Source organism: Hemiscyllium ocellatum, chromosome 18, assembly GCF_020745735.1.
Source record: "Hemiscyllium ocellatum isolate sHemOce1 chromosome 18, sHemOce1.pat.X.cur, whole genome shotgun sequence".
NCBI classification, from domain to species: Eukaryota; Metazoa; Chordata; class Chondrichthyes; order Orectolobiformes; family Hemiscylliidae; genus Hemiscyllium; species Hemiscyllium ocellatum.
In genome coordinates, this window is record NC_083418.1 from 4,502,062 (window position 1) to 4,517,389 (window position 15,328).

General features: G+C 40.7%; 1 protein-coding gene across 1 annotated transcript in view; it reads right to left on the bottom strand.

Moving 5' to 3' along the window:
* The window catches only part of LOC132824523 (eukaryotic translation initiation factor 3 subunit A-like), a 50,741-nt gene extending 41,753 nt beyond the window's left edge, over positions 1 to 8,988 (bottom strand). The window contains exons 1-2 of the mRNA XM_060839159.1: positions 8,889 to 8,988; positions 503 to 611 (exon numbers count right to left, since the gene is read on the bottom strand). Coding sequence (XP_060695142.1) covers positions 503 to 611; positions 8,889 to 8,988 — 209 coding nt within the window. The remainder of the gene's footprint in view (positions 1 to 502; positions 612 to 8,888) is intronic.
* Positions 8,989 to 15,328: the final 6,340 nt, after the last annotated feature.

Consider the following 15,328-nt stretch of genomic DNA (forward strand, 5'->3'; position numbering starts at 1 on the left):
TCAGTTGATCGAAATCTCACTGTTCTCTAAGACAACCTTCTTCACTGTCAATTTGTAGGATTTCATCTACAAAGTTACTTTCCATGGTTCCTATATTCGAATCCAAATCAATTACAAAAACAATGAACAACAGCAGCCTGGTCCTTGCGGCACACCACTGGTCACAGTTCTCCAAATGGATCAAGAAATCTTTCCTAGCATGTTCTCTTTCATACTAATAAGCCAATGGTGAATCTAATTGGCTAACTCTCCCGGATTACCTCTGATCTAACTTTATTAACCCGGCTACCGTATGGAACGTTTTTCGACCACACTCAGGTCATCCTAGACAACATCTGCTGCTGTACCTTCATCTAGCTTCCCGATCATCTGTTCAAAAACTTCAATTTAGTTTGTGAGACACGTTTTCCAGAAACAAAGGCGTACAGACTATACCTAACCAGCCCTTGCCTTTCCAAATACATTTACATCCTGTCTGTCAGAATCTCATCCAAAAACTTACCCATCCTTGACATCAGTCTCGCCGGTCTGTAGTTCCCTGGCTTTTCCTTGTAGGCTTGTTAATGTAACGACATTAGCTGTTTTCCCGTTCGCCAGCACCTCACCGGTGGCTGTCAATGATAAGAATAAGAAAATGAAGAGAACTGCAGATTTTGCAAACCCAGAAACAAAGACAGAACGTGCTGAAAAAGCTCAGCAGGCTTGGCAATATCTATGCAGAGAAATCAGATACAATGTGTTACCACATGATGTAAACACTGTACCCGCCATGCTAATTTAAACCTGCAACACAGAAAATCCGTAACCTGTACTGTAATCTGCTAAACTTCGAGAGGCCAAGTATTATCCTAGAGGAAGTAAAAATTAACAACTATATTATTTTAAATTCTAAATGAGAATATTAAATGAGCAACTATTTGCAACTTCTTTCTCTGACCTTCTACTTGCCCTTCCACAATACTGGTCCAATTAAAACGCCCCAATTAAGATTTACCAAAAGATTCAAATTTCAGAACCAGCGAGTGACAAATCCTCTCTTTGAGTCTTCCTCTGTCTTCTCTTTTTCTCCTTAGCGTTTCTGTTTTACAGCTCATTGATAAATAAAAGTGAATTTAAGAGAGCTATTCTCCAGGCAGTCTGCAGATGTTGGTCGCTTGGCAGCTGTTTCGCAACTGTTCATTTTTTTTCGAATTTATGCCCCCAAAGTATTGGATTGCTTTATCTTTTTTTTAATATCATCAAAATGCCAAATTCAATCTCGATTGGAGTTTAATATCTTGGAGCACAATAAACTCCAAGATTGGCCGAATTTGAATTTTTTTGTCTTGTAAGAACACAGGTACTGCCAGCTGCTGTTCCAAATGTTACATTATAAATTTTCCACAATTCGCTGTGTTTGCTAAATCCTTAAACTCTATTAAAAGTACAGTACCCTTTATCCGTTCCTAACACCTTCCCCTTCAAAAAAAACCATCATAATGAAAACATGCCTTTTTTTTGTTTTCTTTAAACACATTACCACAACATAGAGATAACTGAAATCTAAGTTTACTTTAACTTCTTCCCATATACCAAGATATAACATTGCATAACTGTAAATCTCATCTCAACATCATCAATTCAGTCCATGATAAGGTATCTGCGAATACGTTCTGACAACACGCTATATATATGATTTTTAACTTACAAGTCTGTAACAAAAGACTCCAATGAAATAGTCTTGCAAGCATTCTAAGCATGAAAGCAGATTGGGATCTGTGTACACAACCATCTCCAACATATTATTCATGACATGCACAATAAAATGTCATAAAGCTAGAACAGAACTCAATAGTTATTTTTCAATCATGGAATATTTCATCTGATGGATGTTGATTTTCTTTGAAAAGTACAATCCCATCCGCATCCTCCTGTAGCAGTACAGCTCCAACTCCGATGTCACCAGCATCGTTGGCAACTTTGAAAGGTTTCAAAGCGTTTGGTGCAGCTGAAGCTGATAGGGTCTCCTGAGTCCTAAGAAGTTAAGCACCTTGTTATTCGAGGTTGGTTGTGGGAATTCCTCCCTAACTTTGTGGTCAACATTCCATGACCGATATTTTGTCCAAAGAACGCCACAATTACTTTCGCAAATTCAGTTTTGTTTAATTTTATTAACAGTTTTCCTTCTCGTATTCATTTAAAGAGCTCTTCCAACTGTACCAAGTGATCTTTCCAGAACATAATAAAGATCACTACATCGTTCAAATGAACTATACAGTTTATTAACCCAGCCACAACTCTGTTCTGAATCTTTTGAATGTGGCAGGCGCGTTATTCATTCGAAAGGGCATCGCTTTAATTGATACACCCCATTTGGCATTACAATTCAGAATTTTTTTCACTGTCTCTGATAAGGATACCTTCCAGTAACCATACATTAAGTCCAACTTGGTGATGTAACTGACTTCTCCAACTTTCTCAATCTGATTTTGTAACATTGTTGACCTTCTGATAATCCATGCAGAAGCATTGAGTCCCGTTTCGTTTGTGAACTAAGACAATGTCGATCTTCACTTGCTCGGCCTTGGTTCGATGATGTCCTCATTGAGTATGACCTCCACCTCCTTCTGCACCTGTTTGCCTTTGAATGATTAAGCCGATATTGTTATTGTTTTATCAGAACAGTATTCCTTACGTCTACTTCACGTAAAATAACATTATTCCTCAGTAAATGATTCTTTGATATACATATCCTCATATTGCAGTATCAAACATTTCAATTGTGTTCCGTGCTCCTGAGGCAGATCGTTTACAAATCTATCCCACTGATCAAAGACTTCTTAATTTTTAACATATTTTGAGGCACATCAAAACCCACAATATTTGGATTTGATTCCTCACTCTGAGAGGCAGTAACTAATAACTGTTTTCCAGTTCTTTCTCTCCTCTACTTTTCTGGAGAGGTCCAACACATTCTTTTATAAGCCACATGATGGGATGTTCCAATATTGGAATTGGTAACAGGGATGCTATTTTCATTACTGCCTGTGGCCTATCTACCATTTGGCATGAATGAAACGTCGGTCGAAAGTTAACCACATCTTTTTTTCTGAATTCCAGGTCAATAAAAATGTTTTTGTTTTTTAGCCTGAGACTTTCGTACACCGAGGTGACCTCCCACAGGTATTTCATGTGCTACATAACATTTCCTGTCTCTATGCTACCGGCAACACAATCTGGTGCACGTCGGCAAATTTCTCCTCTGCACTAACCTGCTGTGGTCTCCATTTCTGTCTTAGGATTTTATCTTTCAGGTAGTAACTGTCAGGAATATTTCTGCCTCCTTTGCAGAGTACGCATCCACATACATATCTTTTATTGTCTTGTCTTTCTGTTGCATGCCCCTTCGCGTTACAGGACAAAATATCTCTGTCTGACCCTCTGTCTGTTCAGGGTTTCCCTGCACCATTACATCAAAAAGCGTGTTCGCTAACTGAACCTCAACTCCTTCACTTTTGTCTTTAGTTTGCACTTCGTCCTGTCACTAATAAGAATGAGATCTGGTTACTGAACAGTCTAGGAAAATACCAGGATATTTCTGTTGAGATAGACAGCGTTGAGATTGCAAGCTACGTTCAGGACTCTGGGGTGGAAACTGTTAAAAATGGACCCCATTTCGCATTGGACCCTCCAATACAGACCATTGAGCACGGACTTCCTTTAGACTGGACAACCTAAGAGAGATCAGTATTTGACTGAGAGATGGATGAGGTGATTCAGAAGAGAGATGAACACAGATCGATATATATTGTCCACAAGGACTTTGCAAAGATTTCACATGATAAATTGGTTAGTAAAGTTTGATCACATCAAATCGAGGACGATCTAATAATTTGGATATCAAACAATGTTGGTAGGAGACATAATCTGCTGGTGGAGTGTTGTTCTGAAAGACAGAAAGCCTGTGATCAGCGGTCTGTCATCAAGATCAATCTTAGATCCACTGTGGTGCATCATTTACATGGAATTTTCAATGAGAACAGTGTTTGAATTGTCCTTAAGTTTGTGGCTGACACCAATATTCGAGGAAGAGTGGACAGTGAAGAATGTTGTCGAAGAGTGCAAGAGAATCTTTATTAAGTCGGTCAATGGGTCGAAAAACAGCAGACTGAGCTTAATTCTGATACATTTACAGAATTCAATTGCATTTTGGTAAGCTGGGATATTGGGGAGTGTTGTTGAGCCGAGAGACTGAGAGGTGCAAATAAATGATTTGTTGAAAGTTATATCACTGGTCGTTAGGATAATAAAGAACATATTTAGCACGCTTTCCTTCACTGGGCAGAGTGGGAAGTTAGACTATCATGTTACACTTGTACAAGGCTTTTCTTATGCCACATTTGTAATCTGCATACATTTCTGCTCACCTTGCTTCAGGATGGGTGTTGTCAAATTGGAACAGATTTAATAAACAAATCAATTTCCCAGGATGCTATCGAGCCTAGAGAGTTAGAATTATAAAGATGGATAGGTCTAGACTTCATTTCCCGGGAACGTAGAAGGCGGAGGTGCGAACATATCCATATTTATAGAGCCATAGTTAAGAACTACTTGAAGAAGGAGCAGCGTTTGAAAGTTAGTGTTTCTAAATAAACCTATTGGACAACAATCTGATGTCATGTGATTATGACCATTTGTCCACTTTTGTCCAACTCCGGCTGCTCCAAATCATGAGGATCATCGGTATGGTGAATATACAATCTTTTGCCCAGGGTAAAGAAGTCCAATAGTGGCGGGTAAAGATGTAAGGTGAGACAAAATATTTAACAGGAACCTGAGAGGCAACTTTGTCATGCAGATGTCGGCACTTACATAGATTGAACTGTCAGAGGAAGCTGTAGAGGCTTCTAAATCACCTTTATTCAATGATATTTGGTCAGTTACATGGAAAGGAGAAGTTCAGATGAAGTTAAGCCACACACTGAGAAATTGGACACCTTCAGTTCTGCTAACTTGGTTGACATGGATGTGTTGTTCAAAAGGGCCTGTTTCCATGCTCTATACATCGGCCAACTTCCCACATGAACAGTACAAATGAGCCTACTTCCCACAAGAACTTCCATTAGAAAACAGCAAAGACTGGCGTCCTTCCCACTAGACCATCCAACGGAGACTGGTCAATATGATCCATATTCCCATGGAAGCCTCAAAAAGAGACAGAGAATATGGTCTCCTTCCCATTCCACTCAGAAACGGAAGACAGTCACCATGGAGCTCTTTCCCACAGGACTTGCCAATAGAAACATGTAGTCACAGAATGTGGTGCTGGAAAAAGCACAATCGGTCAGGCAATATTAGAGGAGCAGGAGATTCAACATTTCCTGATTCAGATCTTATATGCTAAACGTAGGTTATTCTATTCCTGAATTGCTACCTTGACCAGCTGTGCTTTTAGAGAACCACACTCTTCGACTCTGATCTTCAGCATTTCTGACCGGCATTTTGTCTAACTAGAGACCAGTAACCAAGAGCCCACTTTCATTAGACTCTGCAGTATCTGTGCTTCAAAGTCTACATTTTCCGCTTCCTTTATTTCCATCTCCAAAATATTTTCTGTCTCTGCATTACATCAGCACCTTCACCACATCAACCCATGTTCGTGTTTAACCTGCTTCCTAACGCTGTGCATTCACTGTCTGCTCCAAGCTTTCTCAATCCACAATTTATCAACCTCAACTTGTTTGAAATGGACTGGCCAACTCACTGTCCTAATGCAAGCTTCAATTCAGAAATACCGTTGAACTCACTGATCCCTTACCCCTGGCATCTCAGATCTACTCCTCCTGAAGTCAGAGGCCTGAAATTGCCTCCATGACTTCTCTCCCTTCTCCCTCGATGCCCTGATGCAGACTTGCATTCTCTCTCATCCTGTTCCAACTTCTGTGTCTGGTGTACAACCCAACACTGCTCGCTCCATCACAGCATTTTCAGAAGAACCTTCAGGCAAGTAGAGTCTACTCACGGACTTCCGCCCTTCATTCGTATCCCTCTTTAGGTCTCCAGTATTTAGTGAGGACTGTAAATGCTGGAGAGTCAGAGTATATAAATAATAGTGATGAAAGTCCTGATGAAAGTTTCCGATCTAAAATATCGACTCCCCTTCCCCTCTGCTGCGAGATCTGCTGTGCTTTTCTCTCTCCAGGTTGCACTCTCTTCTAGAGAACCACAGTAATGGATCATCATTCACCATTTAGAATACGTAGTCTCTCACACACGTAGAATGGGGAAGTGGGTAAGGTAGGAATGTTCTATTTGTTACCATGAACCTGTTCCACAGCATGAAGTGTCCCTTAGGAGGGTAGAGGGAGCGTTCAGGGTCCAGAGCTCCATTTCCCCGCAAAGGAAGATTGCCACCCAATGAATGAATAAGATGTTGGTTTGGAGCTTATCTTTACAAGAGCCTCGTGCTGTGCATCCCGGTCGAGAAGCATGATTTGAAAATCCAGCTGGGTTATGTGCAGAAATGAGCAATGAGACAAACTGAGTCACTCACAGCCACGATGGGATGAATAGCCTCCTCCTGTGCTGTATGTTTCCAGGGAGTGCAGACGGTTCACAGTTTTCTCCCATCTCAGTAAAAACGTTAAACTGCTCTGAGATCCTCGTTTCAATTCCACAGTTGGCAAAGTTTCAACCTTGTGATCTGTCAGGTTTTGCAGTTATCTTTTGAATTGGCGCTTCCTGCTTTCGTCAGAGTTTCTGATATTAACTATTGTATCAATGAAAATCACAGCTACGAACAACACTGTGCCGCAAGGCACACCAGGAAACACATTTATAAGATTAAAGCCATCTGCTTCAGATTTGTGTACAATTTCCATCCTTCTCCCAGAGCCCATTCTTCTGCTCAACCAGAATCTTTACAACCTTGGCTTCATCTTCGACGCTGATGTGAGCCCACAGACCTCCACATCACAATGATCCGGCACTGAATAACCCTGCTATGTCGTTGGGACTCCAGACATCATCGTTTATTCACACAGGTCCTTGGGGAATATCGTGAGGAAGCAACACAGATGCCTTCAGGCACCACAATTCTCATGTTCTTCGTTGCAAGACTTGCACATTATCTCTCGTCTCTCTTGCCTATATCCAAACTAATTCTGGATTAAGACAAATATTGTTTCTCGATGTGCAGTTCACGTATCCATGTTTGTAACGAGTCTCGGAGAAACACAGAAAAACACAGACACTCGGAGCAGGAGTCGGCCATTCAGCCTTTTCTGCTTGCTCCGCCAATCAATATGATCATGGATGAACATCGAAATCAATTCCCTGTTCCTTCTGTCTCACCATAAACTGTACCTAACAAATATTAAAATATTTTAGGTTTTGGCTATTCTACTTTCTGTGACCGGAACTGTTCCAGGATTCCCACTCTCTGAGAAAAGATATTTATCTTCTCATTCTTAAATGACCTTTCTTAACCTTAAACTGTAATGTCTGGTTTTAGACTCGCCAGTCATCAGAAATATCCTTCCTATATTCATTCTACCCTTCCCTAGTAGGATTTTGTTGACTTCAATGTGACTCAATTCAATTTTATAAACTCTGGTGAATACAGTATTTTTCCAAACTTTCCAGTTTCTCATTAGATATAAGTCCAGTCATCCCATGAATCAGTTTGGTTACTGATTCCGTGCCCTTTCGTGCACAGCCAAAACATCTCTCGTTAGATAAGGATTCAAAACTTATCACAACAATGTGATGAATTCACAGTATAAAAGATTTTCTTTGGCTCATTGAATCTATGCCAGTCAAACTAAATCTACACTTGATCCACATTCCAAAAAAGGGTGCATATCTTTAAATGCTATGATATATAATGTGTTTATCTGTGCAATTTTTAAAGGCCACGAGTTTTCTTATCTCAGTTTCACTCTCAAGCAATGCATTTCAGATCCCGACCATACTCTGGGCGAAATTTGCTCCTCAAATTCCCTCTGTCTTTTGATGTATACCAACATGTTTTATCACCATCCAAAAAACAAAAATAGTTGTTCTCTATTCAATCCACCCCATGCCACTTTTATTTTTTACACCTCTGTCAGGTCACGCCTCAATTATCTCTGTTCCAAAGAAAGCAACCCTATCTTATCCAATCTCTCTTTCTCGCTGAAATGCTCTAGTCCACGCATCATCCTCGTAAATCTCCACGGCAACCGCCCACCGTCATAATCACTTCCTTCCAATCGTTTGAGGACCAGAACTATTCACAACACCCCACCTTTGGCCTAACCAAAGTTCTGTAAAGCTCCAACATAATCTCGCTTCGCTTAGAATCAATCTCTCGACGATAAAGTCAAGGGTTTATTCACAACTGCCCTAGAGTCTGCCCTAGTCTGCCCTAGAGCCTCTGGGATCGTTGGAAAAACAGACCAAGATCTCTGTTTTCCGTGAACATGCTCATCTCCCGCCGATCAATGAGAACTCCCTTGTTCGTTTTTCGAACGTGGACCACCTCAAATTTATTGGTTAAGTTTCATCTGTCATGATCCTCTCATCTGACAAATCTGCATATATCCACCCATAACCATCTCCTTTAATTTTTCCTGCCGATCACTGTGTCTTCAGAACACTTAACTATCAACCACCCCTCACATTCTCATTGACAATGCTCCATAAATCTCAAACAATAACGGAACCAGCCTTGCTTTATGTGGTCTCCCATTGTACACTGGACACAGTCACACAACCAAAGTTCTGTATCTACTCCTGTCCCCAGTCAAGAGACAATTTTGGAGTGAAAGGGCCAGGTATGCTCCCAATAAAGCCCTGTACAATTGCAGCAAGCCATCCCTGCTTCTGTACTCAAATCGTGTCACTGTAAAGGTCCACATACAATTTACCTTCTTCACCTCCAGCTGCTCCCACATACTTATTTTCAGCGACTGATGTGTAAGGAGAGCCATTTCTTATTGCACCTCCAAATTCCCAATCTCTCATCATTTCGATAACAAAGGGTGTTCCTGTTTTGGATACTAAAGTGGGAACCTCATATTTATTAACTTTGTGCTTCATTTGCTATGCATTTTGCCACGTATTCATCTTGTTCACATCACAACGCCACATCTGTGTATCCTCCTCACAGCTTCTCCATCCAAACCAAATTTATCTATCACCTGAAAGGTTGGAGATATCACACATTAGTTCCCAAATCAGAATTATTCATATATATATATATGCTAATAGCTGAGCTCAGTGCCAGTAGTACTATTTCAGGAAAAAAAAGACTGTTTTTTCCTTCAGTTAGTTTCCAATCTGCCAACCAGTTCTCTTTCCACGTCGGTAAACGTCATGTCGTCCCATGGGTCTTAAGTTTCCAGCATAACATCTTATGTTGGTTTATCAAAAGTTTTCTGAAACTTCAAATAAACCACATCACCTGACTCCCATTACCAAATCCACTCATTTCATCCTCAAACAATTCCAGTCGATTTGTTATCTGCAATTTCCCTTTTGACGATGTTTGTTGAGTCTGTCCAATCCTGTTCCTATTCTCCGTGTAATCATCTATTAAACCTTTTATCATGAACTGGAATATTTTCTCAATAACGCAGTCAGACTGACGAATGTAAAATTCTCTGCCTTCTCTCCCATGCCCTTTGTTAAATTGTGCGATCATAAGTGTAACTCTGTAAATGGTAGGAACACTTGCTGAAAAAACGGAGACCCATGGTAGATGAACACCAATATTTCAAAATGTAAAGCGCATCATTCTTGAATATTCTGAGATGTAAATTATTGATTGCTTTGAAATTATTGAACTTAAATTGTTTCTAATTCTTCAAAAGCATTACCCTCATATAGTTGATTTCCTTCCATTTCTCCCTCAAATGGAGTACGGTACTGATACGTTTTGGCATAGATTTGACGTTCCTTTGTGTGGAAAGATCCAGAATGTGTCTTTAGTCATTTTACCATTTCTTTGTCCCATTATAACATTATAATTCTTGTGCTTAGCTTTCTTGAATGTCTTCTGCAAGTTCATATGAGCAGCATACATTGGTCTTCTATCTCTCATTTTACTGACCTCTTTCATGAATGTAACCAATTTGGTTTAGAGTTATGTGACTCGTTTTAAATACATCCTCACTGTTTCTGATCAGCTCATAATTGTCAATAATTTTATCCCTAACAACAGATCCAATCACTTCCCTACAAAAGACATTCCAAGGAGAAATTCATTGCGAATGGTGTTTGTAGGGTCATTGCATTGACACGAGGAGTTCATTAGCCCCCTTACCTCTCTCTTGGACTGAAACATATTGTTAGAGGAGCTGGACTGCAATGTCAAGTATAAGTATAATATGGAGTGTCATTAGTGGGAAATACACAGTATACTTTGTGGCCAGGAGCCTTTAAAAACATATATTTCTCTTTTTACCGTTTCAGGTCCAGGGCTGTTATGATGATCTGAAAGAGGCTTTGGTGAAGACTTTGCATCACTCTGTGGGCTGTGTGAAGGATTTCAGCAGTTGTGGATAAATGCAACTTTTTGTTCAGTTTGCTCCACCCTCACCAATGATCAAGAAATGGAACCTCTTGACATTCTGAGTGATATTGCAATCGATGTCTTAGTTTCAAGGCCAGCAAAGAACAGCATCACAGTCTGAGACACTGGGGCAATCATTTCTTCTTGCCATCTAAGAACGGACCGTGAATCAACTCCACCCATTCTCATAAACGCCACTGCATCGAAAATACATTAACACCCGGTTACTTCTAAGAAGTGCTGCCCCACAGGGAACACCCTCAGATATATAAGTCATGGCGGCGGGCGGGCGGGGGGGGGGGGGTGGGAGTGTGGCGAAGAGAGACTCAGACAGATAGGGAGAAATGCTGAATGAGAGGAATATAGGTTAACAGAACAAGGGAGAGCGGCAGAATGGATTGAATAGTCTCCTTTACTCCTTATTTATGCTGATCTGATGGTGGAGATTTGTTTTAGTGGTGTAAAATGAGATTTCTCTGCTGAAATATTTCCTGATTTAATGATTGAGCTAGAAGCCAGGAGAGGCTGGAGAAGCTTCGGTTTCAACCAGAAACCACCCATTTAGAATCTTGCACAGCACAAGCTTATTTATTGCGTCCAGTGCCAACGTCCACTACCTCCCCCTTTCCCCACTCCCTCACTAGTCTCTGCCTGATTAGATTCTCATTGTTTCACTTTCCCGGTTCTGGAGGTGACTCATCTCACATTCCACCATTCAAGTTTACTCCCTAAATAATACCTGAGATCCCCTATGATCCAGAGTGAAACGGTTCCTGTGCAATATCGAGTCAAGTGATGACATTCATCAGGATCCCTTGCAGCAGGGCAAATTCCAACCAGGGTTCAGTGTTTCATTCCATGCTGCACTCATGGACCATGTGGTTTTGGGGCCACAGCATCTCTTTTTTCGCTTTCTCTCTTTCTCTCTCTCTCTTTCTCTCCCATTCTCTGTTGCACTCTCTCGCTCTTTGTCTCAGCTCCATACGTTACATACATCCCTCCATTTGAGCTGCTGGGAATCCAATCTGAGCCAATTCTATTGAACGCTATGAAGAACAATGACAGGATATTGGATTGCTGCTTTGATGATGCAAATGTGAACCAATGCACCAACAACATTGCAGAAAGTTTGTGCGGACAGCACAGCCTAATGTGGGGGAAGTGGTCTTGTTTACTTTGCGAGTAAGAGACAAAAGCAGGAACCTATCGAAATGGAAAGAGCTTGCATCTCTCTTGGGGATGGGAGATCTGGGTACCTTGGGACATGAATTGCAACGTTAGTAGATAGCGACAGCAAGTGACTATGAAGGCAGATGGAATGTTGGTTCACAGAATAAAAGGAGTGCAGAAGAAAAGCGATAATTTTTACAGCAGCTGTGCAGGAATTAGGGTTAGGAGATTGGTGAGAGCACATCCGGAATAAGGTACACAGTCCCGCTTTATTATTGAAGAAAATACACAAGCTTCTTTGGAGGCAGTTCAGGGAAGTCTCACAAAACTGAGAACTGGGATGAGGGAGGGTGGAAAGTTTGATCTATCTGCACGTTTACCATTGCATTTTCAAAACAGTGGAGGTGATCATTGTGGACCTTGTCAGATCCTGAGTGGCCGGGATCTAGTGATCCAGGAAGTTATTAATTCTTGTAGGTCAGCCTGGAACTTGGTGACACCGATCAAAAATGAGAGGCATCCCATTGAAGCTGGGAAAAAAAAACGTTAATCTGTGGGGATTCTTTGCTCAGATCGGCTGCCAGTTGATTATCTTCCTGGCTGACTTTGACTGTAGTTTATAAACAACGGAGACAGGAGTTACTAGACACTAAGATCAGTGTGAGTCTTTCGAAAACGAAGTGAATCGAAGCGTTAACATGCTCCGCTAAATGTGAAGATGGGATCAACATCTCCAGAGACCTTGGATTTTAAGCATTACACAGAATTGGACGAGGGAAAAATGGAGATTCACGACCGACGGTGAGGGCTCAAAGGTTAACCGAAGATCAGAGGGGTCTCCATGTGTACATCCACGATCACTGAAGATGAAAAGTTAGGGAAATAAGGTAGCTTAGGAAACAAACTGTTGCTTGTTGGAATGCAGGAAACGAGTGTTATGTTCGGTTTTTAAATCACACACTGGTTAGGCCACAGCTGAGTAACGTGTGCATTTCTATGTCACCATATTACAGGAACAATGTGATGATGTTCGACAGGATACAAATGAGAATTGCCAGGATGCTGCTTGATCTGGCACGTGTGAACAATCAGAACAGTTTGGGAGGGCTGGAGTCGTTTTCTTTGGAGCAGGAAATGTTGAGATGGAACCTGATAGAGGGATATGCATTTTTGAGGGGCAGAGATACGATTGACCGGAAAGGATCCTTTTCATTATTTGGCCAACATGTGAGTAATTATCGACGGATTGCAGAAAGACATAAAACTATTTAGGAAGTGGTCGCAGAACATTTGGAAAATCATAATCTAATTGAGCAAATTCAGCTTGGCTTCCTGGAAGAGAATAGGAGGTGAGGAATGCAGATGCTGGAGTTCAGAGCTGAAAACGTGTTGCTGGAAAAGTGCAGCAAGTCGGGCAGCATCCAAGGAGCAGGGGTTTCGACGTTTCGGGCATGAGTCCTCGCAGGGCTCATGCCCAAAACGTCGATTCTCCTGTTCTTTGGATGCTGCCTGACCTGCTGCGCTTTTCCAGTAACACATTTTCAGCTTCATGGAAGAGAAATCGTGGCTGACGAATTTGTCAAGAGATTATCATGGAATCCTAAACAAGAGTGGAAGAAGTTGCAGGATATATGTAAATCAGTGTTAATCCTGCGACCATAATTGCTTATTAACATCAGTATATAACTGTTTTAGTCAAATTAAGAAATGCTTATTAAATAGAATAAACTAACACAGGAATGAAAACTACGTAGAAGAAAAACATAGTTTATTTTCATTAGCTAAAATGTGCATACAGGAATGAAATGTAGCTGCAAGCAATGGAAGATGTTGCAGACAGACAGACTGATTAGAAGAACATCAAGATATGCCAAGCTTAGCACGTTTCCCTCATGGCAGCGCTGAAGCGAGCCAAGTCACTTTAAATTAAGGGATTGGGTGCGTGTCGCCCAACTTGTAGTAAGGGTAGAAGTAAACAAGGGCGGAGGGCAGGTAGGCAGGAGCAGAACACAATAAGGAATATTGATAGATTTGATGGTCAATGAAGTAAATGGGGAAGTACTGAGAATACATAGAAGGATACAGCGCAGTACAGGCCCTTCGGCCCTCGATGTTGCGCCGACCGAGTCCTACCTAACCAGAATGTGCTTATTCTTATATGACATCTATTTTAATCATCTGTTCTCCCATGCCTATCCTGCCACCTTCAATTATGAATGCATATTTGTATCCAGGTACCACCCACTTCAGAATTGTTCATTTTAGTTTGTTTTGTGTCTCCAAGCTTTCCTTCCCAAATGAATCATCGAAGTCTCTTTCTATTAAATTTTAACCACAGTTGTATGCCCATTCTACTCATCTGATTACATCCGTTTTTAAGTTCTACACTATTTTCGTCATTGCACATTCAACTTCTGATTTTTATATCTTCAGCAAATTTTGAAATTTAGTCTTATACACTCAGTTTAACACAACCATTATATTAATATTCATTTGACCTGGTGCACCAGTCAGTCAGTCAGGCCATGGCTGACATAGGACACAATCCCTCTTAGTTCCGTAATTATTACTGTTTCAGGAGAATGAAAATCGAACCACTGATTTGACAGCATTCTTTGGATTGAGAGTTCCAGATTTTCAAAACTCTTTGTCCGAAGGAGTTCTTCCTGAAATTATCCTGATTTCAGTTTTATCTATTGTTATTTTCTGGACTCTGGCATTGGAAAAAAACAAGTTACTTAAACTCTGTTAATTCTTTCCTGGGAAAACGCCGAATTTATGATATCTTTAGTGATGTGACATTTGGATACTGAGATGATAGCTCATGTTATAGTTCAGATGAACAAGGGGGCCAGTCGAAAAGAAAATAAGTTTCTTTTGAAACTGATATGGAGTTTTCTACGCGAGGAATGACAGTCTGTGGAAATCTCAGCATGGCAAACGAGCTAAATAGATTTTTGTAGAACAAGGTAGTTAAGTAACATGGGGAATTGTGGAGAAGAAGGAAGTGCATATGAGACTGCAGTTTGATCAGCAGTGATTTTCTTCATTGGCAGACCAAGTCACAAAATATCGACTCCTGCTTTTCGATCCTATGTTCAGGCAGAGTCTGTAGAAAACCTTATGCCCCCATCGCTCATTTGTTACTTAATAAGAAGAATAAAACTTCAAATTAAACTTCGGTTTATTTAACAAGGCCAACTCAGTTCTCATTACATTATTTTTTTCACGCCTCTTTTTATCTCAACAGTGTTTTAGTATCAAATGTTTTGTGTTACGTTGAAGTGGAAACAGATATAAGACAGCGACCACAGACAGCTTTTATTCTCCACAGCAAGGCTGAGACGACAAGCATTTTTTAAAAGACTTGTTCATAGCATGGGAGGTGGTTGAAAAATGAAACTCACGTGTGAAAGATATGATACATCAACAAAAACGTCATCCTATATTGCTACTGTTTCATACATTAATACCAGTGGACTGGAGACCCAGAACAATGAGAGTGTGGCTGCTCAGAGACTCAGAGTCAGATAGCAAAGATCTGCAATTTTCCTTCTCTGGGCGTGAATGCCATTGACAAACCTAACGTTTATTGTCCTTCTCCAAATTCTTGGATTGTGTATT